Source organism: Coregonus clupeaformis, chromosome 36 (assembly GCF_020615455.1).
Source record: "Coregonus clupeaformis isolate EN_2021a chromosome 36, ASM2061545v1, whole genome shotgun sequence".
In the NCBI taxonomy this organism is placed as follows: domain Eukaryota; kingdom Metazoa; phylum Chordata; class Actinopteri; order Salmoniformes; family Salmonidae; genus Coregonus; species Coregonus clupeaformis.
In genome coordinates, this window is record NC_059227.1 from 15340844 (window position 1) to 15358169 (window position 17326).

Below are 17326 nucleotides of genomic sequence, written 5' to 3' on the forward strand. Positions count from 1 at the left end.
CGTGGCTGGGTCTTTCAGCATGACAATGATCCCAAACACACCGCCCGGGCAACAAAGGAGTGGCTTCGTAAGAAGCATTTCAAGGACCTGGAGTGGCCTAGCCAGTCTCCAGATCTCAACCCCATAGAAAATCTTTGGCGGGAGTTGAAAGTCTGTGTTGCCCAGCGACAGCCCCAAAACATCACTGCTCTAGAGGAGATCTGCATGGAGGAATGGGCCAAAATACCAGCAACAGTGTGTGAAAACCTTGTGAAGACTTACAGAAAACGTTTGACCTGTGTCATTGCCAACAAAGGGTATATAACAAAGTATTGAGAAACTTTTGTTATTGACCAAATACTTATTTTCCACCATAATTTGCAAATAAATTCATTAATGTGATTAAATTCTACAATGTGATTTTCTGGATTTTTTCTCCTCATTTTGTCTGTCATGGTTGACGTGTACCTATGATGAAAATTACAGGCCTCTCTCATCTTTTTAAGTGGGAGAACTTGCACAATTGGTGGCTGACTAAATACTTTTTTCCCCACTGTACATTTACATTTAGTGGTTTGTAAGAATGGTAAATTGATACTGCACAAAAAGTGGTTATTTTCCATGTCATTTGATCAAGAAAAATATTTAATTTCCTGTGGATGTCTTTGCCCATAACTTTGCACCTTTTGATGTAAATGTTTGAGGACAGGGTTTTGTTCTTTCTGGATTCCAATAGAATGACAATCGCAGAGAAAGGGACAGGGCAACAACGGTTACAATTCCAACTATTGAATCCTGCAAGATACTGTCCTTACCTATACAAGTGGAGATGCTGAAATGTTGTTGTTTTTCCTGGTGCTACAGACGTCTATATCTGTCCGCTAATACTAGTAAAGGCCCAGTGCACAACTTTTGTGAAAAATATATTATTTATTAATTAATTTTTGATTATTATTATTTTATTGATTTTTCAGGGGGTGCTGCAGCACCCTCAGCACCTCTACTTCCCGTGGCTATGTACAAATCCTTCCATTACAAAAGGAACCTGGTTTTTGGTCGCTTTCTCATTATAAAAACAGAGATGGTGATATTAATGCTACTGCAAATCATGGATTTATTATGTGTGCCTGCGTTGGCCACATAGGTTACAGAAATATTGCCATGCATCCAATTTATTTAGTCAGGCAAGTCCACATTATTCTCACATACCGTGTTTTAGAATACAATAATCATTTGAAAATCAATGCATTGGCAATGACATTTTTTTTTATTATTCTTAAAGTGGTAATGGGGGGTCTATGTTAAGGGATATATGTACATACATCTAAATTATTACATTTTAGTCATTTAGCAGAGCTCTTATCCAGAGCAAATTACAGGCTCAACTAGGGTTAAGTGCACATCAACCGATTTTTCACATAGTCGGCTCTGGGATTTGAACCAGCAACCTTTTGGTTACAGGCACAACGCTCTTAACCGCCAGGCTACCTGCTGCACAATTGTATAACATTGAGGGCCTTGAAAATTACAATTAAGTGCTTGAAAAAGTCCCTGAAAGAGCTTGAATTTGTCTTGCCAATGTCTAAATCAACCCTGCATAAAGGATGTATAGTCCTAGGCCTGTATTATTGTAAGTGGAGTTGTGGGCCAATTTGCATATATTTCTCTAAGTACACATGTGGAACTGCATAAAAATATTTTTGTTTGTTTGTTTCAAACCATTTTAAAATGTTGATCCCAATGTCACACATTGGCCCCATTTATTTATAGAAGACCCACATGGGTAATGTGCAATGTAGGCCTGTTTCTATCAGTGGAGGCTGGTGGGAGGAGCTATAGGAGGGTGGGCTCATTCTAATGGCTGGAATGGAATGAATGGAACGGTATCAAACATATGGAAACCACATGTTTGACTCTGTTCCATTTATTCCATTCCAGCCATTACAATGAGCCCGTCCTCCTATAGCTCCTCCCACCAGCCTCCACTGATTTTTCTCTCTATATAAATGTGTCGACTGGGTAATGTATAGTGTGTTTAAGACAATTGTCCACTCTGAGACGATAAAGTTTATCCAATCCTATCCCAAGGTCCTCAACATGGCTGCCGAAGGCCACGCCAACATCAAGGTGAACGGGAGTGTGCGATTGGTGGGGGATGTACCCACCAGTAGGGGCGCTCCCCGCACCACCACCTCCGTGCCACCTGAGATGTCCACCACCTTCATAGAGACCACCACCACTCTGTCCACGACCACCACGAGGAAACAGCGCTCTCCACCCACCATTCAGGTAGGGGATTGGGGGAATTGGTGGAGGAAGGAAAAAATGGAAAGGGGTATGTGTGTGAGAGACGGGGTTTGTTTGGTGGGAAGGGGAATTCTCCAGGAGGGAGGGAATGGAATGTGTGAGATGAGAAGTGTAAAATGTTCACTGTTACAACATATTATCTGTTGGACATGCTAAAACGATCGATAGAATAAACCCATTCGTAAAGTAAAAAGGGATTGGATATGGGGAACGGAGAGGGTATGTATGTGAGAGAGATGAGATGAATACACGTTCATTTTTACAGCATATTCCCTGTTGGACATGCTAAAATTATCTATAGAATAATCCCAATTCATGAAGTAAAAAGGGATTCGATATGGGGGATCGGAGAGGGTATGTACAGTGAAGGAAAAAAGTATTTGATCCCCTGCTGATTTTGTACGTTTGCCCACTGACAAAGAAATGATCAGTCTATCATTTTAATGGTAGGTTTATTTGAACAGTGAGAGACAGAATAACAACAAAAAAATCCAGAAAAACGCATGTCAAAAATTGTATAAATTGATTTGCATTTTAATGAGGGAAATAAGTATTTGACTCCATTGCAAAACATGACTTAATACTTAGTGGCAAAACCCTTGTTGGCAATCACAGAGGTCAGACGTTTCTTGTAGTTGGTCACCAGGTTTGCACACATCTCAGGAGGGATTTTGTTCCACTCCTCTTTGCAGATCTTCTCCAAGTCATTAAGGTTTCGAGGCTGACGTTTGGCAACTCGAACCTTCAGCTCCCTCCACAGATTTTCTATGGGATTAAGGTCTGGAGACTGGCTAGGCCACTCCAGGACCTTAATGTGCTTTTTCTTGAGCCACTCCTTTGTTGCCTTGGCCGTGTGTTTTGGGTCATTGTCATGCTGGAATACCCATCCACTACCCATTTTCAATGCCCTGGCTGAGGGCAGGAGGTTCTCACCCAAGATTTGACGGTACATGGCCCCGTCCATCGTCCCTTTGATGCGGTGAAGTTGTCCTGTCCCCTTAGCAGAAAAACACCCCCAAAGCATAATGTTTCCACCTCCATGTTTGACGGTGGGGATGGTGTTCTTGGGGTCATAGGCAGCATTCCTCCTCCTCCAAACACGGCGAGTTGAGTTGATGCCAAAGAGCTCGATGTTGGTCTCATCTGACCACAACACTTTCACCCAGTTCTCCTCTGAATCATTCAGATGTTCATTGGCAAACTTCAGACGGCCCTGTATATGTGCTTTCTTGAGCAGGGGGGACCTTGCGGACGCTGCAGGATTTCAGTCCTTCACGGCGTAGTGTGTTACCAATTGTTTTCTTGGTGACTATGGTCCCAGCTGCCTTGAGATCATTGACAAGATCCTCCCGTGTAGTTCTGGGCTGATTCCTTACCGTTCTCATGATCATTGCAACTCCACGAGGTGAGATCTTGCATGGAGCCCCAGGCCGAGGGAGATTGACAGTTATTTTATGTTTCTTCCATTTGCGAATAATCGCACCAACTGTTGTCACCTTCTCACCAAGCTGCTTGGCGATGGTCTTGTAGCCCATTCCAGCCTTGTGTAGGTCTACAATCTTGTCCCTGACATCCTTGGAGAGCTCTTTGGTTTTGGCCATGGTGGAGAGTTTGGAATCTGATTGATTGATTGCTTCTGTGGACAGGTGTCTTTTATACAGGTAACAAGCTGAGATTAGGAGCACTCCCTTTAAGAGTGTGCTCCTAATCTCAGCTCGTTACCTGTATAAAAGACACCTGGGAGCTAGAAATCTTTCTGATTGAGAGGGGGTCAAATACTTATTTCCCTCATTAAAATGCAAATCAATTTATAGCATTTTTGACATGCGTTTTTCTGGATTTTTTTGTTGTTATTCTGTCTCTCACTGTTCAAATAAACCTACCATTAAAATTATAGACTGATCATTTCTTTGTCAGTGGGAAAACGTACAAAATCAGCAGGGGATCAAATACTTTTTTCCCTCACTGTATGTGAGAGAGATGAGATGAATACATGTTCACTTTTACAGCATATTATCTGTTGGACATGCTAAGAGGATTAGTAGAATTACAGCAAGTAGACAGTAAGTTAGTTATAATATAACATAATATGCCATTTAGCAGACGCTTTTATCCAAAGCGACTTACAGTCATGTGTGCATACATTTTTACGTATGGGTGGTCCCGGGGATCGAACCCACTACCCTGGCGTTACAAGCGCCATGCTCTACCAATTGAGCTACAGAGGACCTTGAATAAGCATGTCAGTTCTGTTTCAATTACCATTGTCCACATGGCTACTACTGCTGCCCACCATGCGGCTCATGGTTTTAGGTGGTGATGGAGGAAAAATCGATCCAGTTACATATCGCAATATTATTTTGGGACGATAATATTTCAATATTTAACTCCAAGTATCGATTTAAAATACACTATATATACAAAGGTATCTGGACACCCTTCAAATTAGTGGATTCAGCTATTTCAGCCACACCCATTGCTGACAGGTATATAAAATTGAGCACACAGCCATGCAATCTCCATAGACAAACATTTGCAGTAGAATGGACTTACTGAAGAGCTCAGTGACTTTCAATGTGGCACGTCATAGGATGCCACCTTTCCAACAAGTCAGTTCGTCAAATTTCTGCCCTGCTAGAGCTGTAAGTGCTGTTATTGTGAAGTGGAAAAGTCTAGGAGTAACAACGGCTCAGCCGTTAAGTGGTAGGCCACAGAAACTCACAGAACGGGACCACTGAGTGCTGAAGCGCGTAGCTCGTAAAAATTGTCTGTCCTCGGTTGCAACACTCACTACCGAGTTCCAAACTGCCTCTGGAAGCAACATCAGCACAATAACTGTTCGTCGGAAGCTTCATGAAATGGGTTTCCATGGCCGAGCAGCCGCACACAAGCCTAAGATCACCATGCGCATTGCCAAGCGTCGGCTGAAGTGGTGTAAAGCTCGTCGCCATTGGACTCTGGAGCAGTGGAAACGCATTCTCTGGAGTGATGAATCACGCTTCACCATCTGGGTTTGGCGGATGCCAGGAGAACACTACCTGCCCCAATGCATAGTGCCAACTGTAAAGTTTGGTGGAGGAGGAATAATGGTCTGGGGCTGTGTTTTATGGTTCAGGCTAGGCCCCTTAATTCCAGTGAAGGGAAATCTTAACGCTACAGCATAGTTTGTGGCAACAGTTTGGGGAAGGCCCTTTCCTGTTTCATCATGACAATGCCCCCATGCACAAAGCGAGGTCCATACAGAAATGGTTTGTCTAGATCGGTGTGGAAGAACTTGACTGGCCTGCACAGAGCCCTGATCTCAACCCCATCGAACACCTTTGGGATGAATTGGAACGCTGACTGCAAGCCAGGCCTAATCGCCCAACATCAGTGGCCGACCTCACTAATGCTCTTGTGGCTGAATGGAAGCAAGTCCCAGCAGACATTTTCCAACATCTAGTGGAAAGCTTTCCCAGAAGAGTGGGGGCTGTTATAGCAGCAAAGGGTGGACCAACTCCATATTAATGCCTATGATATTGGAATGAGATGTTCGACGAGCATGTGTCCACATACTTTTGGCATTAATATATATTAATTTTTTTTGCTACTGTAGGTAACATTAGCTAGCACTAGTTGGCTTTATCTGTGCCAAAACTCCAGTATTTTTCATCCTATAGCTTGTTCTCCATCTTCTTTTTAAACAAATTTTTTGGCAGCAATTACAGCTTCGAGTGTTCCGTCCTCAACTTCCGGACTTGTCTCCGTGCTGTTTGTTGCTGCTTGGTTATCTGCCAAATTTTTCGGGTTTTACTTTTAATACATTTACCAACGTCTTCCTTTTTTCCTCGCTCTACTTTCTTCATTCAACTTTTTCACCCCGGATGCTTTATCTGGACATGGTTCTACAGGACCTCCACCAGCCCAAAAAGCTAAGTAGTAACATCAACACTATGCCATCTAATTTCAGTTGCTGTACTCATAATATACAGGATAAATTTCGTTTTATGGGGAGGATAGGCGTGTTGCAAGCACAGCTTCAGATGCAATCGTTAGGTAAGGGCAATTTAAGTTTAGGAAAGGATGAAACAGCGTCTGTGCCACCAGTAAGTACAAATATTAGTATAAATCCCCCTGCACAGTCCCTGCAGCCGGACAATTTTCACAAGGCTTCTGGAAATAAATGCTGTCGGCATGCTCAACCGGTGTCGCTCATTCAGCTGACAGAAACTTTCAACCGGTTCTCCCCATTAAGCAACGAGTTGGAGTAAGAGGCCTTCTCAGGTCTCTCCTCCACCCGTTACTGGGTCTGAGCTGCCGAACCTCCCACCATTTAGCTCGGACAAATTGAAAACCCTAGTCATTGGCGACTCCATTACCCGCAATATTAGACATAAAAATAATCATCCAACGATCATACACTGTTTACCAGGGGGCAGGGCTACCTACGTAAAGAGTGTGCTGTCTAAGGCTAAACCTGGCGAGTATATGGATATTGTTATCCACGTCGGCATCAACGATGTTAGGATGAAACAGTTAGAGGTCACCAAGCGCAACGTAACTTCAGTGTGTAAATCAGCTAGAACGATGTCAGCATCAAGTAATTGTCTCTGGCCCCCTCCCAGTTAGGGCGAGTGATGAGCTCTCAGAGTTTTCTGCCCTTCCCAAAAGATAGAATTTGTAGATAATTGGCCCTCTTTCTGGGACTCACCCACAAACAGGACCAAGCCTGGCCTACTGAGGAGTGAGACTCCATTCTAGCTGGAGGTGTGCTCTCATCTTATCTATCAACATAGACAGAGCTCTAACTCCTTTAGCACTACAATGAGATAGGGTGCAGGCCAGGCAGCAGGCTGTTAGCCGGCCAGGCAGCTTAGTGGAGTCTGACACTAGCACGGTCAGTGTAGTCTGCTCAGCTATCTCCATTGAGACTGTGTCTGTGCCTCGATCTAGGTTAAGCAAAACTAAACATGGTGGTGTTCGCCTTAGCAATCTCACTGGAATAAAGACCTCCTCCATTCCTGTCATTGTTGAAAGAGATTGTGATATCTCACATCTCAAAATAGGGTTACTTAATGTTAGATCCCTCACTTCCAAGGCAGTCATAGTCAATGAACTAATCACTGATCATAATCTTGATGTGATTGGCCTGACTGAAACATGGCTCAAGCCATGTAAAAAGGGCTTTATAAATACATTTGATTGAATAGTGAGCCAGCATGTTTTCAGTGTTTTTATTTACCTGAATGATCAAAACTCATTTTCTCATGCTCTCTCTTTTCCCTCTGCAGCAGACATACTGGATAGTGAGCAATATGTTTGGAAGATCAAATCGCAATAAAATCTCAGTATGGAATCGCAATACATTTAGAATTGTGAAAATCACAATACATATCGTATCGGCACCTAAGTATTGTGATAATATGTCGTGAGGTCCCTGGCAATTCCCAGCCCTAGTTTTAGCACTTCCTTTACTGACAGTTTGGGGGATTGAGGGCTTTGAGCTCTTTTCCCTGTATGGTTTACCAGGGATTTAATATATTTTTCACCGTGGCAGAGGATTGAAGCGCTTCTGTTCATTCTGTCGTACCCTAACTTGGCCTTTCTTCCTGCCTTACCTCATCAAAATAGAATCCCTAGAACAGGAATTCCTTTTTAGTTCAACGTTCTGTAGGGATTTACCCGTTCTAGAGGTTCTATTTCTATACCTATCCTATCATGTTAGCTCCAGCTCTGGGAATGGAGATAGGGGGCCATTTGGGTCTCTAGGAGTGTGTTTCACCCTATTCCCTACATAGTGCACTACTTTTGACCAGGGCCTATAGGACTCTGGTCAAATGTAGTGTATTATGTAGGGAATGGAGTGCCATCCGGGACACAACCTGTATTTCTCTCTTCTCCTTTATTCCCTCCCCTGCCCCCGCCCTGCCACACCATATAACAGAGGGCTTTGTGAAACGCATCCTGACTCTAAGCCAATGAATGTCTCCAGCTTGCCAAGAAAGTAATCACGTTGAGCGTTGCGTTGACGCCCGGAGGACAAATTGAACTGGCGGTGTTCATATTAAAGCCATAACTCTCCCCGGAGCCCTGGAGCACGGGGCCAAGCGACAGACACAAGAGCTTTTATCTGCCTCGCACCTTTAAACAGATTGTCCTGCACCTCAATAATGATGACCTCTCATGTCATCGCTGCCTGTTGTATGACTTCATCAACTCAGGGCAGCACAAGGGAGAGGGACGAGAAAAGCTCTGCTCTGTGTCCCAAATGGCACCCTATTCTCTATGGGCTCTGGTCAAAAGTAGTGCACTATATAGGGAATAAGGTGCCATTTGGGACGCACACACTGTAATATCACTTCAGGATTTTCCAGTTGTACTTAGGTACTGAATGCTTTGGTGTCTCTATAAAAGGACTGTCATCAGCATCAATGATCTCCAATGCCAAGCTTCATTATGTCTGGCATGAATGTCAGGAGCCTAGCAAAACTTCCTGTTGCTGCCTTGTATTCCATCTGTCTGAATGGCATGCATGCACACACACACACACATTATGGGCATCAATAGGGCATTATGCCGGTGCCGTCCTGCTGATTCAGATCCATTTCAACACCGTGTCTCTCTCTCTCCCCTGCCTGGCTGTCTGCCTGCTGCATCAACAAGGTCACCATGAAAGATAGGCCATATTATTAGGGAGAAACATAGTGTTTTATACCACAGACTATCAATTACACAATGACAATCAATAATGGACTTCCTTTCTTTCCTTCCTTATGAATGATTTACTTATGAGACCACCTTTTCTCAATGTAGAATAATGGCATATTTTGGTGACTCTAATACCAAGCATACAAATAAACAAATGTGCATAAGCATACCAGCTTTGCAAGTCAAGTTGTTTTTAACAAATGTGTATTGGCCAGACCAGGGGCGCAACTTTAGAAAAAATCTGTCGGATAAACACTCCAAACAGCCTACCCGACTGCTCGGAGGCGTCCGCATGGTCCTAAAGCACACATTTGCCTCATTTTGTATCACATTCCAATGATAAAACTGTGGGGGACAAAAATGCAATTTCAGAATGTGGGGGGAAATGTCCCCCCCATCTCCAGTAAAAGTTGTGCCCCTGGGCCTGACCGATCTCCATTTGCAAGCTCTAGATACATTTTATTCTTTCTCCTCTCTTGACTGTTTTAAGTGAACTCTTCCTCAAGTCCCAGGGCTGTAGCCATTTTGATTCAGAGCATTGAGTCACACTGTTGTGAATTCATTTTCCTCAGGCTGTGGTTTACAGCTCCCTGGTTGATTGTCAACTATGTGGCATGAGGAGAGGTGAGGAGAGAACCTATAGAAGTTGGCAGATATCCCAGACCTTAGGAAGACAGGGTGAGGAGGACAGGTTGAGTAGAGGTGTGGAGTTGAGGGAGTAGACTAAATGATGCTGCAGTCTTGCTAGGCACCTGGCTGTGTTTGTGTGTGTGTGTGAGAGAGAGAGAGAGAGAGAGAGAGAGAGAGAGAGAGAGAGAGAGAGAGAGAGAGAGAGAGAGAGAGAGAGAGAGAGAGAGAGAGAGAGAGAGAGAGAGAGAGAGAGAGAGAGAATCACACGCTTAATTAAGGATAGTCCCTGTGGGAGATCGGCGGACTGGATCTCAGGGAGGCCCGGGCTAGGACAGCGTGGGCAGGTAGAGAGGAAGGATGGAGGGTGATGGAAATACAGTGAGGGAAAAAAGTATTTGATCCCCTGCTGATTTTGTACGTTTGCCCACTGACAAAGACAAATCAAGTCTATAATTTTAATGGTAGGTTTATTTGAACAGTGAGAGACAGAATAACAACAACAAAATGCAGAAAAACACATGTCAAAAATGTTATAAATTGATTTGCATTTTAATGAGGGAAATAAGTATTTGACCCCTCTGCAAAACATGACTTAATACTTGGTGGCAAAACCCTTATTGGCAATCACAGAGGTCAAACGTTTCTTGTAGTTGGCCACCAGCTTTGCACACATCTCAGGAGGGATTTTGTCCCACTCCTCTTTGCAGATCTTCTCCAAGTCATTAAGGTTTCGAGGCTGACGTTTGGCAACTCGAACCTTCAGCTCCCTCCACAGATTTTCTATGGGATTAAGGTCTGGAGACTGGCTAGGCCACTCCAGGACCTTAATGTGCTTCTTCTTGAGCCACTCCTTTGTTGCCTTGGCCGTGTGTTTTGGGTCATTGTCATGCTGGAATACCCTTCCACTACCTATTTTCAATGCCCTGGCTGAGGAAAGGAGGTTCTCACCCAAGATTTGACGGTACATGGCCCCGTCCATCGTCCCTTTGATGCAGTGAAGTTGTCCTGTCCCCTTAGCAGAAAAACACCCCCAAAGCATAATATTTCCACCTCCATGTTTGACGGTGGGGATGGTGTTCTTGGGGTCATAGGCAGCATTCCTCCACCTCCAAGCACGCCGAGTTGAGTTGATGCCAAAGAGCTCGATGTTGGTCTCATCTGACCACAACACTTTCACCCAGTTCTCCTCTGAATCATTCAGATGTTCATTGGCAAACTTCAGACGGCCCTGTATATGTGCTTTCTTGAGCAGGGGGACCTTGCGGGCGCTGCAGGATTTCAGTCCTTCACGGCGTAGTGTGTTACCAATTGTTTTCTTGGTGACTGTGGTCCCAGCTGCCTTGAGATCATTGACAAGATCCTCCCGTGTAGTTCTGGGCTGATTCCTCACCGTTCTCATGATCATTGCAACTCCACGAGGTGAGAACTTGCATGGAGCCCCAGGCCGAGGGAGATTGACAGTTCTTTTGGGTTTCTTCCATTTGCGAATAATCGCACCAACTCTTGTCACCTTCTCACCAAGCTGCTTGCTTTGGTCTTGGCCATGGTGGAGAGTTTGGAATCTGATTGATTGATTGCTTCTGTGGACAGGTGTCTTTTATACAGGTAACAGGCTGAGATTAGGAGCACTCCCTTTAAGAGTGCGCTCCTAATCTCAGCTCGTTACCTGTATAAAAGACACCTGGGAGCTAGAAATCTTTCTGATTGAGAGGGGTCAAATACTTATTTCCCTCATTAAAATGCAAATCAATTTATAGCATTTTTGACATGCGTTTTTCTGGATTTTGTTGTTGTTATTCTGTCTCTCACTGTTCAAATAAACCTACCATTAAAATTATAGACTGATCATTTCTTAGTCAGTGGGCAAATGTACAAAATCAGCAGGGGATCAAATACTTTTTTCCCTCACTGTATATCTAGTGATCTGTCTGTCCCAGAGGGAGTACAGTATGTCTGGTACAGAGGGAGGATGATACTGATGCTCCACAGGGGCCAGAGATTGAGTTCCATCTGTGTCCCATTGCTATGAGAAATTAGACAGAGGAGAGGCTAACACTAGAGAGAGTTCCCAAATGAATGGAAAAGATAATCACCATCTAAAATTGTTCAATTAGATGATGCTTATCTTTCCCCTTCAACTTTTGAGGTCTGAATTCCTCAAAGCAGAGATGGTAAATCCAGAGCAATAGCGTCAACTGTAGTCAAGTGCCTATCATGCATATCAAACTTATGGTTGGGAATCAAGGTGTTAACAGATACGGAGACAGTTGCCTCCAGCTCAGCTCTGAAAGCAGGGGGGGAATCGCACTCTGTCTGGAGAAGATACTATATAGACTGAGTGGCTGCCTGGAGAATATACTGTATAGACTGAGTGGCTGCCTGGAGAATATACTATATAGACTGACTGGCTGCCTGGAGAATATACTATATAGACTGAGTGGCTGCCTGGAGGATATACTGTATAGACTGACTGGCTGCCTGGAGAATATACTTATGGACTAGTACTGCCTGGAGAATACTACTATATAGACTGACTGGCTGCCTGGAGAATATACTGTATAGACTGAGTGGCTGCCTGGAGAATATACTATATAGACTGGTGGCTGCCTGGAAAAGATACTATATAGACTGAGTGGCTGCCTGGAGAATATACTGTATAGACTGACTGGCTGCCTGGAGAATATACTGTATAGACTGAGTGGCTGCCTGGAGAATATACTATATAGACTGACTGGCTGCCTGGAAAAGATACTATATAGACTGAGTGGCTGCCTGGAAAGATACTATATAGACTGAGTGGCTGCCTGGAGAATATACTGTATAGACTGACTGGCTGCCTGGAGAATATACTGTATAGACTGAGTGGCTGCCTGGAGAATATACTTATATAGACTGAGTGGCTGCCTGGAAAAGATACTATATAGACTGAGTGGCTGCCTGGAGAATATACTATATAGACTGACTGGCTGCCTGGAGAATATACTGTATAGACTGAGTGGCTGCCTGGAGAATATACTATATAGACTGAGTGGCTGCCTGGAAAAGATACTATATAGACTGAGTGGCTGCCTGGAGAATATACTATATAGACTGACTGGCTGCCTGGAGAATATACTGTATAGACTGAGTGGCTGCCTGGAGAATATACTATATAGACTGACTGGCTGCCTGGAGAATATACTGTATAGACTGTGGCTGCCTGGAGAATATACTATATAGACTGGTGGCTGCCTGGAAAGATACTATATAGACTGAGTGGCTGCCTGGAGAATATACTATATAGACTGACTGGCTGCCTGGAGAATATACTGTATAGACTGAGTGGCTGCCTGGAGAATATACTATATAGACTGACTGGCTGCCTGGAGAAGATACTATATAGACTGAGTGGCTGCCTGGAGAAGATACTATATAGACTGAGTGGCTGCCTGGAGAATATACTATATAGACTGACTGGCTGCCTGGAGAATATACTGTATAGACTGACTGGCTGCCTGGAGAATATACTGTATAGACTGACTGGCTGCCTGGAGAATATACTATATAGACTGACTGGCTGCCTGGAAAATATACTATATAGACTGACTGGCTGCCTGGAGAATATACTGTATAGACTGAGTGGCTGCCTGGAGAATATACTATATAGACTGACTGGCTGCCTGGAGAATATACTGTATAGACTGAGTGGCTGCCTGGAGAATATACTATATAGACTGAGTGGCTGCCTGGAAAAGATACTATATAGACTGAGTGGCTGCCTGGAAAAGATACTGTATAGACTGAGTGGCTGCCTGGAGAATATACTATATAGACTGACTGGCTGCCTGGAGAATATACTGTATAGACTGACTGGCTGCCTGGAGAATATACTGTATAGACTGACTGGCTGCCTGGAGAATATACTATATAGACTGACTGGCTGCCTGGAGAATATACTGTATAGACTGACTGGCTGCCTGGAGAATATACTATATAGACTGAGTGGCTGCCTGGAGAATATACTATATAGACTGAGTGGCTGCCTGGAGAATATACTGTATAGACTGACTGGCTGCCTGGAGAATATACTGTATAGACTGAGTGGCTGCCTGGAGAATATACTATATAGACTGAGTGGCTGCCTGGAGAATATACTGTATAGACTGACTGGCTGCCTGGAGAATATACTGTATAGACTGAGTGGCTGCCTGGAGAATATACTGTATAGACTGAGTGGCTGCCTGGAGAATATACTATATAGACTGAGTGGCTGCCTGGAGAATATACTGTATAGACTGACTGGCTGCCTGGAGAATATACTATATAGACTGAGTGGCTGCCTGGAGAATATACTATATAGACTGAGTGGCTGCCTGGAGAATATACTGTATAGACTGAGTGGCTGCCTGGAGAATATACTGTATAGACTGACTGGCTGCCTGGAGAATATACTGTATAGACTGAGTGGCTGCCTGGAGAATATACTATATAGACTGAGTGGCTGCCTGGAGAATATACTGTATAGACTGACTGGCTGCCTGGAGAATATACTATATAGACTGAGTGGCTGCCTGGAGAATATACTATATAGACTGAGTGGCTGCCTGGAGAATATACTGTATAGACTGACTGGCTGCCTGGAGAATATACTGTATAGACTGAGTGGCTGCCTGGAGAATATACTGTATAGACTGAGTGGCTGCCTGGAGAATATACTGTATAGACTGACTGGCTGCCTGGAGAATATACTGTATAGACTGACTGGCTGCCTGGAGAATATACTATATAGACTGACTGGCTGCCTGGAGAATATACTGTATAGACTGACTGGCTGCCTGGAGAATATACTATATAGACTGAGTGGCTGCCTGGAGAATATACTGTATAGACTGACTGGCTGCCTGGAGAATATACTGTATAGACTGACTGGCTGCCTGGAGAAGATACTATATAGACTGACTGGCTGCCTGGAGAATATACTGTATAGACTGACTGGCTGCCTGGAGAATATACTGTATAGACTGACTGGCTGCCTGGAGAATATACTGTATAGACTGAGTGGCTGCCTGGAGAATATACTATATAGACTGACTGGCTGCCTGGAGAATATACTGTATAGACTGACTGGCTGCCTGGAGAATATACTATATAGACTGAGTGGCTGCCTGGAGAATATACTGTATAGACTGACTGGCTGCCTGGAGAATATACTGTATAGACTGACTGGCTGCCTGGAGAATATACTATATAGACTGAGTGGCTGCCTGGAGAATATACTGTATAGACTGACTGGCTGCCTGGAGAATATACTGTATAGACTGACTGGCTGCCTGGAGAATATACTATATAGACTGACTGGCTGCCTGGAGAATATACTGTATAGACTGACTGGCTGCCTGGAGAATATACTGTATAGACTGACTGGCTGCCTGGAGAAGATACTATATAGACTGACTGGCTGCCTGGAGAATATACTGTATAGACTGACTGGCTGCCTGGAGAATATACTGTATAGACTGACTGGCTGCCTGGAGAATATACTGTATAGACTGAGTGGCTGCCTGGAGAATATACTGTATAGACTGAGTGGCTGCCTGGAGAATATACTGTATAGACTGAGTGGCTGCCTGGAGAATATACTATATAGACTGAGTGGCTGCCTGGAGAATATACTGTATAGACTGACTGGCTGCCTGGAGAAGATACTATATAGACTGACTGGCTGCCTGGAGAATATACTGTATAGACTGACTGGCTGCCTGGAGAATATACTGTATAGACTGAGTGGCTGCCTGGAGAATATACTGTATAGACTGACTGGCTGCCTGGAGAATATACTGTATAGACTGACTGGCTGCCTGGAGAATATACTATATAGACTGACTGGCTGCCTGGAGAATATACTGTATAGACTGACTGGCTGCCTGGAGAATATACTGTATAGACTGACTGGCTGCCTGGAGAATATACTGTATAGACTGAGTGGCTGCCTGGAGAATATACTGTATAGACTGACTGGCTGCCTGGAGAATATACTGTATAGACTGACTGGCTGCCTGGAGAATATACTGTATAGACTGACTGGCTGCCTGGAGAATATACTATATAGACTGACTGGCTGCCTGGAGAATATACTGTATAGACTGACTGGCTGCCTGGAGAAGATACTATATAGACTGAGTGGCTGCCTGGAGAATATACTATATAGACTGACTGGCTGCCTGGAGAATATACTGTATAGACTGACTGGCTGCCTGGAGAATATACTATATAGACTGAGTGGCTGCCTGGAGAATATACTATATAGACTGAGTGGCTGCCTGGAGAATATACTATATAGACTGAGTGGCTGCCTGGAGAATATACTATATAGACTGACTGGCTGCCTGGAGAATATACTGTATAGACTGACTGGCTGCCTGGAGAATATACAGTGAGGGAAACAAGTATTTGATCCCCTGCTGATTTGTACGTTTGCCCACTGACAAAGACATGATAAATCTATAATGTTAATGGTAGGTTTATTTGAACAGTGAGAGACAGAATAACAACAAAATAATCCAGAAAAATGCATGTCAAAAATGTTATCAATTGATTTGCATTTTAATTAGGGAAATAAGTATTTGACCCCTCTGCAAAACATGACGCAGTACTTGGTGGCAAAACCCTTGTTGGCAATCACAGAGGTCAGACGTTACTTGTAGTTGGCCACCAGGTTTGCACACATCTCAGGAGGGATTTTGTTCCACTCCTCTGCAGATCTTCTCCAAGTCATTAAGGTTTCGAGGCTGACGTTTGGCAACTTGAACCTTCAGCTCCCTCCACAGATTTTCTATGGGATTAAGGTCTGGAGACTGGCTAGGCCACTCAAGGACCTTAATGTGCTTCTTCTTAAGCCTCTCCTTTGTTGCCTTGGCAGTGTGTTTTAGGTCATGCTGGAATACCCATCCATGACCCATTTTCAATGCCCTGGCTGAGGGAAGGAGGTTCTCACCCAAGATTTGACGGTACATGGCCCCGTCCATCATCCCTTTGATGCAGTGAAGTTGTCCTGTCCCCTTAGCAGAAAAACACCCCCAAAGCATAATATTTCCACCTCCATGTTTGACGGTGGGGATGGTGTTCTTGGGGTCATAGGCAGCATTCCTCCACCTCCAAGCACGCCGAGTTGAGTTGATGCCAAAGAGCTCGATGTTGGTCTCATCTGACCACAACACTTTCACCCAGTTCTCCTCTGAATCATTCAGATGTTCATTGGTAAACTTCAGACGGCCCTGTATATGTGCTTTCTTGAGCAGGGGGACCTTGCGGGCGCTGCAGGATTTCAGTCCTTCACCGCGTAGTGTGTTACCAATTATTTTCTTGGTGACTATGGTCCCAGCTGCCTTGAGATCATTGACAAGATCCTCCCGTGTAGTTCTGGGCTGATTCCTCACTGTTCTCATGATCATTGCAACCACGAGGTGAGATCTTGCATGGAGCCCCAGGCTGAGGGAGATTGACAGTTATTTTGTGTTTCTTCCATTTGCGAATAATCGCACCAACTGTTGTCATCTTCTCAACAAGCTGCTTGGTGATGGTCTTGTAGCCCATTCCAGCCTTGTGTAGGTCTACAATCTTGTCCCTGACATCCTTGGAGAGCTCTTTGGTTTTGGCCATGGTGGAGAGTTTGGAATCTGATTGATTGATTGCTTCTGTGGACAGGTGTCTTTTATACAGGTAACAAACTGAGATTAAGAGCACT

At 44.2% G+C, this 17326-nt stretch overlaps 1 protein-coding gene across 16 annotated transcripts in view; it reads left to right on the plus strand.

Annotated features, from left to right (window-relative positions):
* The window catches only part of LOC121552334 (neurexin-3b), a 436890-nt gene that overhangs the window by 381700 nt on the left and 37864 nt on the right, over positions 1–17326 (plus strand). For all 16 annotated transcript variants that reach the window (XM_041865181.2, XM_041865182.2, XM_045211270.1 and 13 more), the window contains one exon: positions 2068–2268. In XM_041865181.2, coding sequence (XP_041721115.1) covers positions 2068–2268 — 201 coding nt within the window. The remainder of the gene's footprint in view (positions 1–2067; positions 2269–17326) is intronic.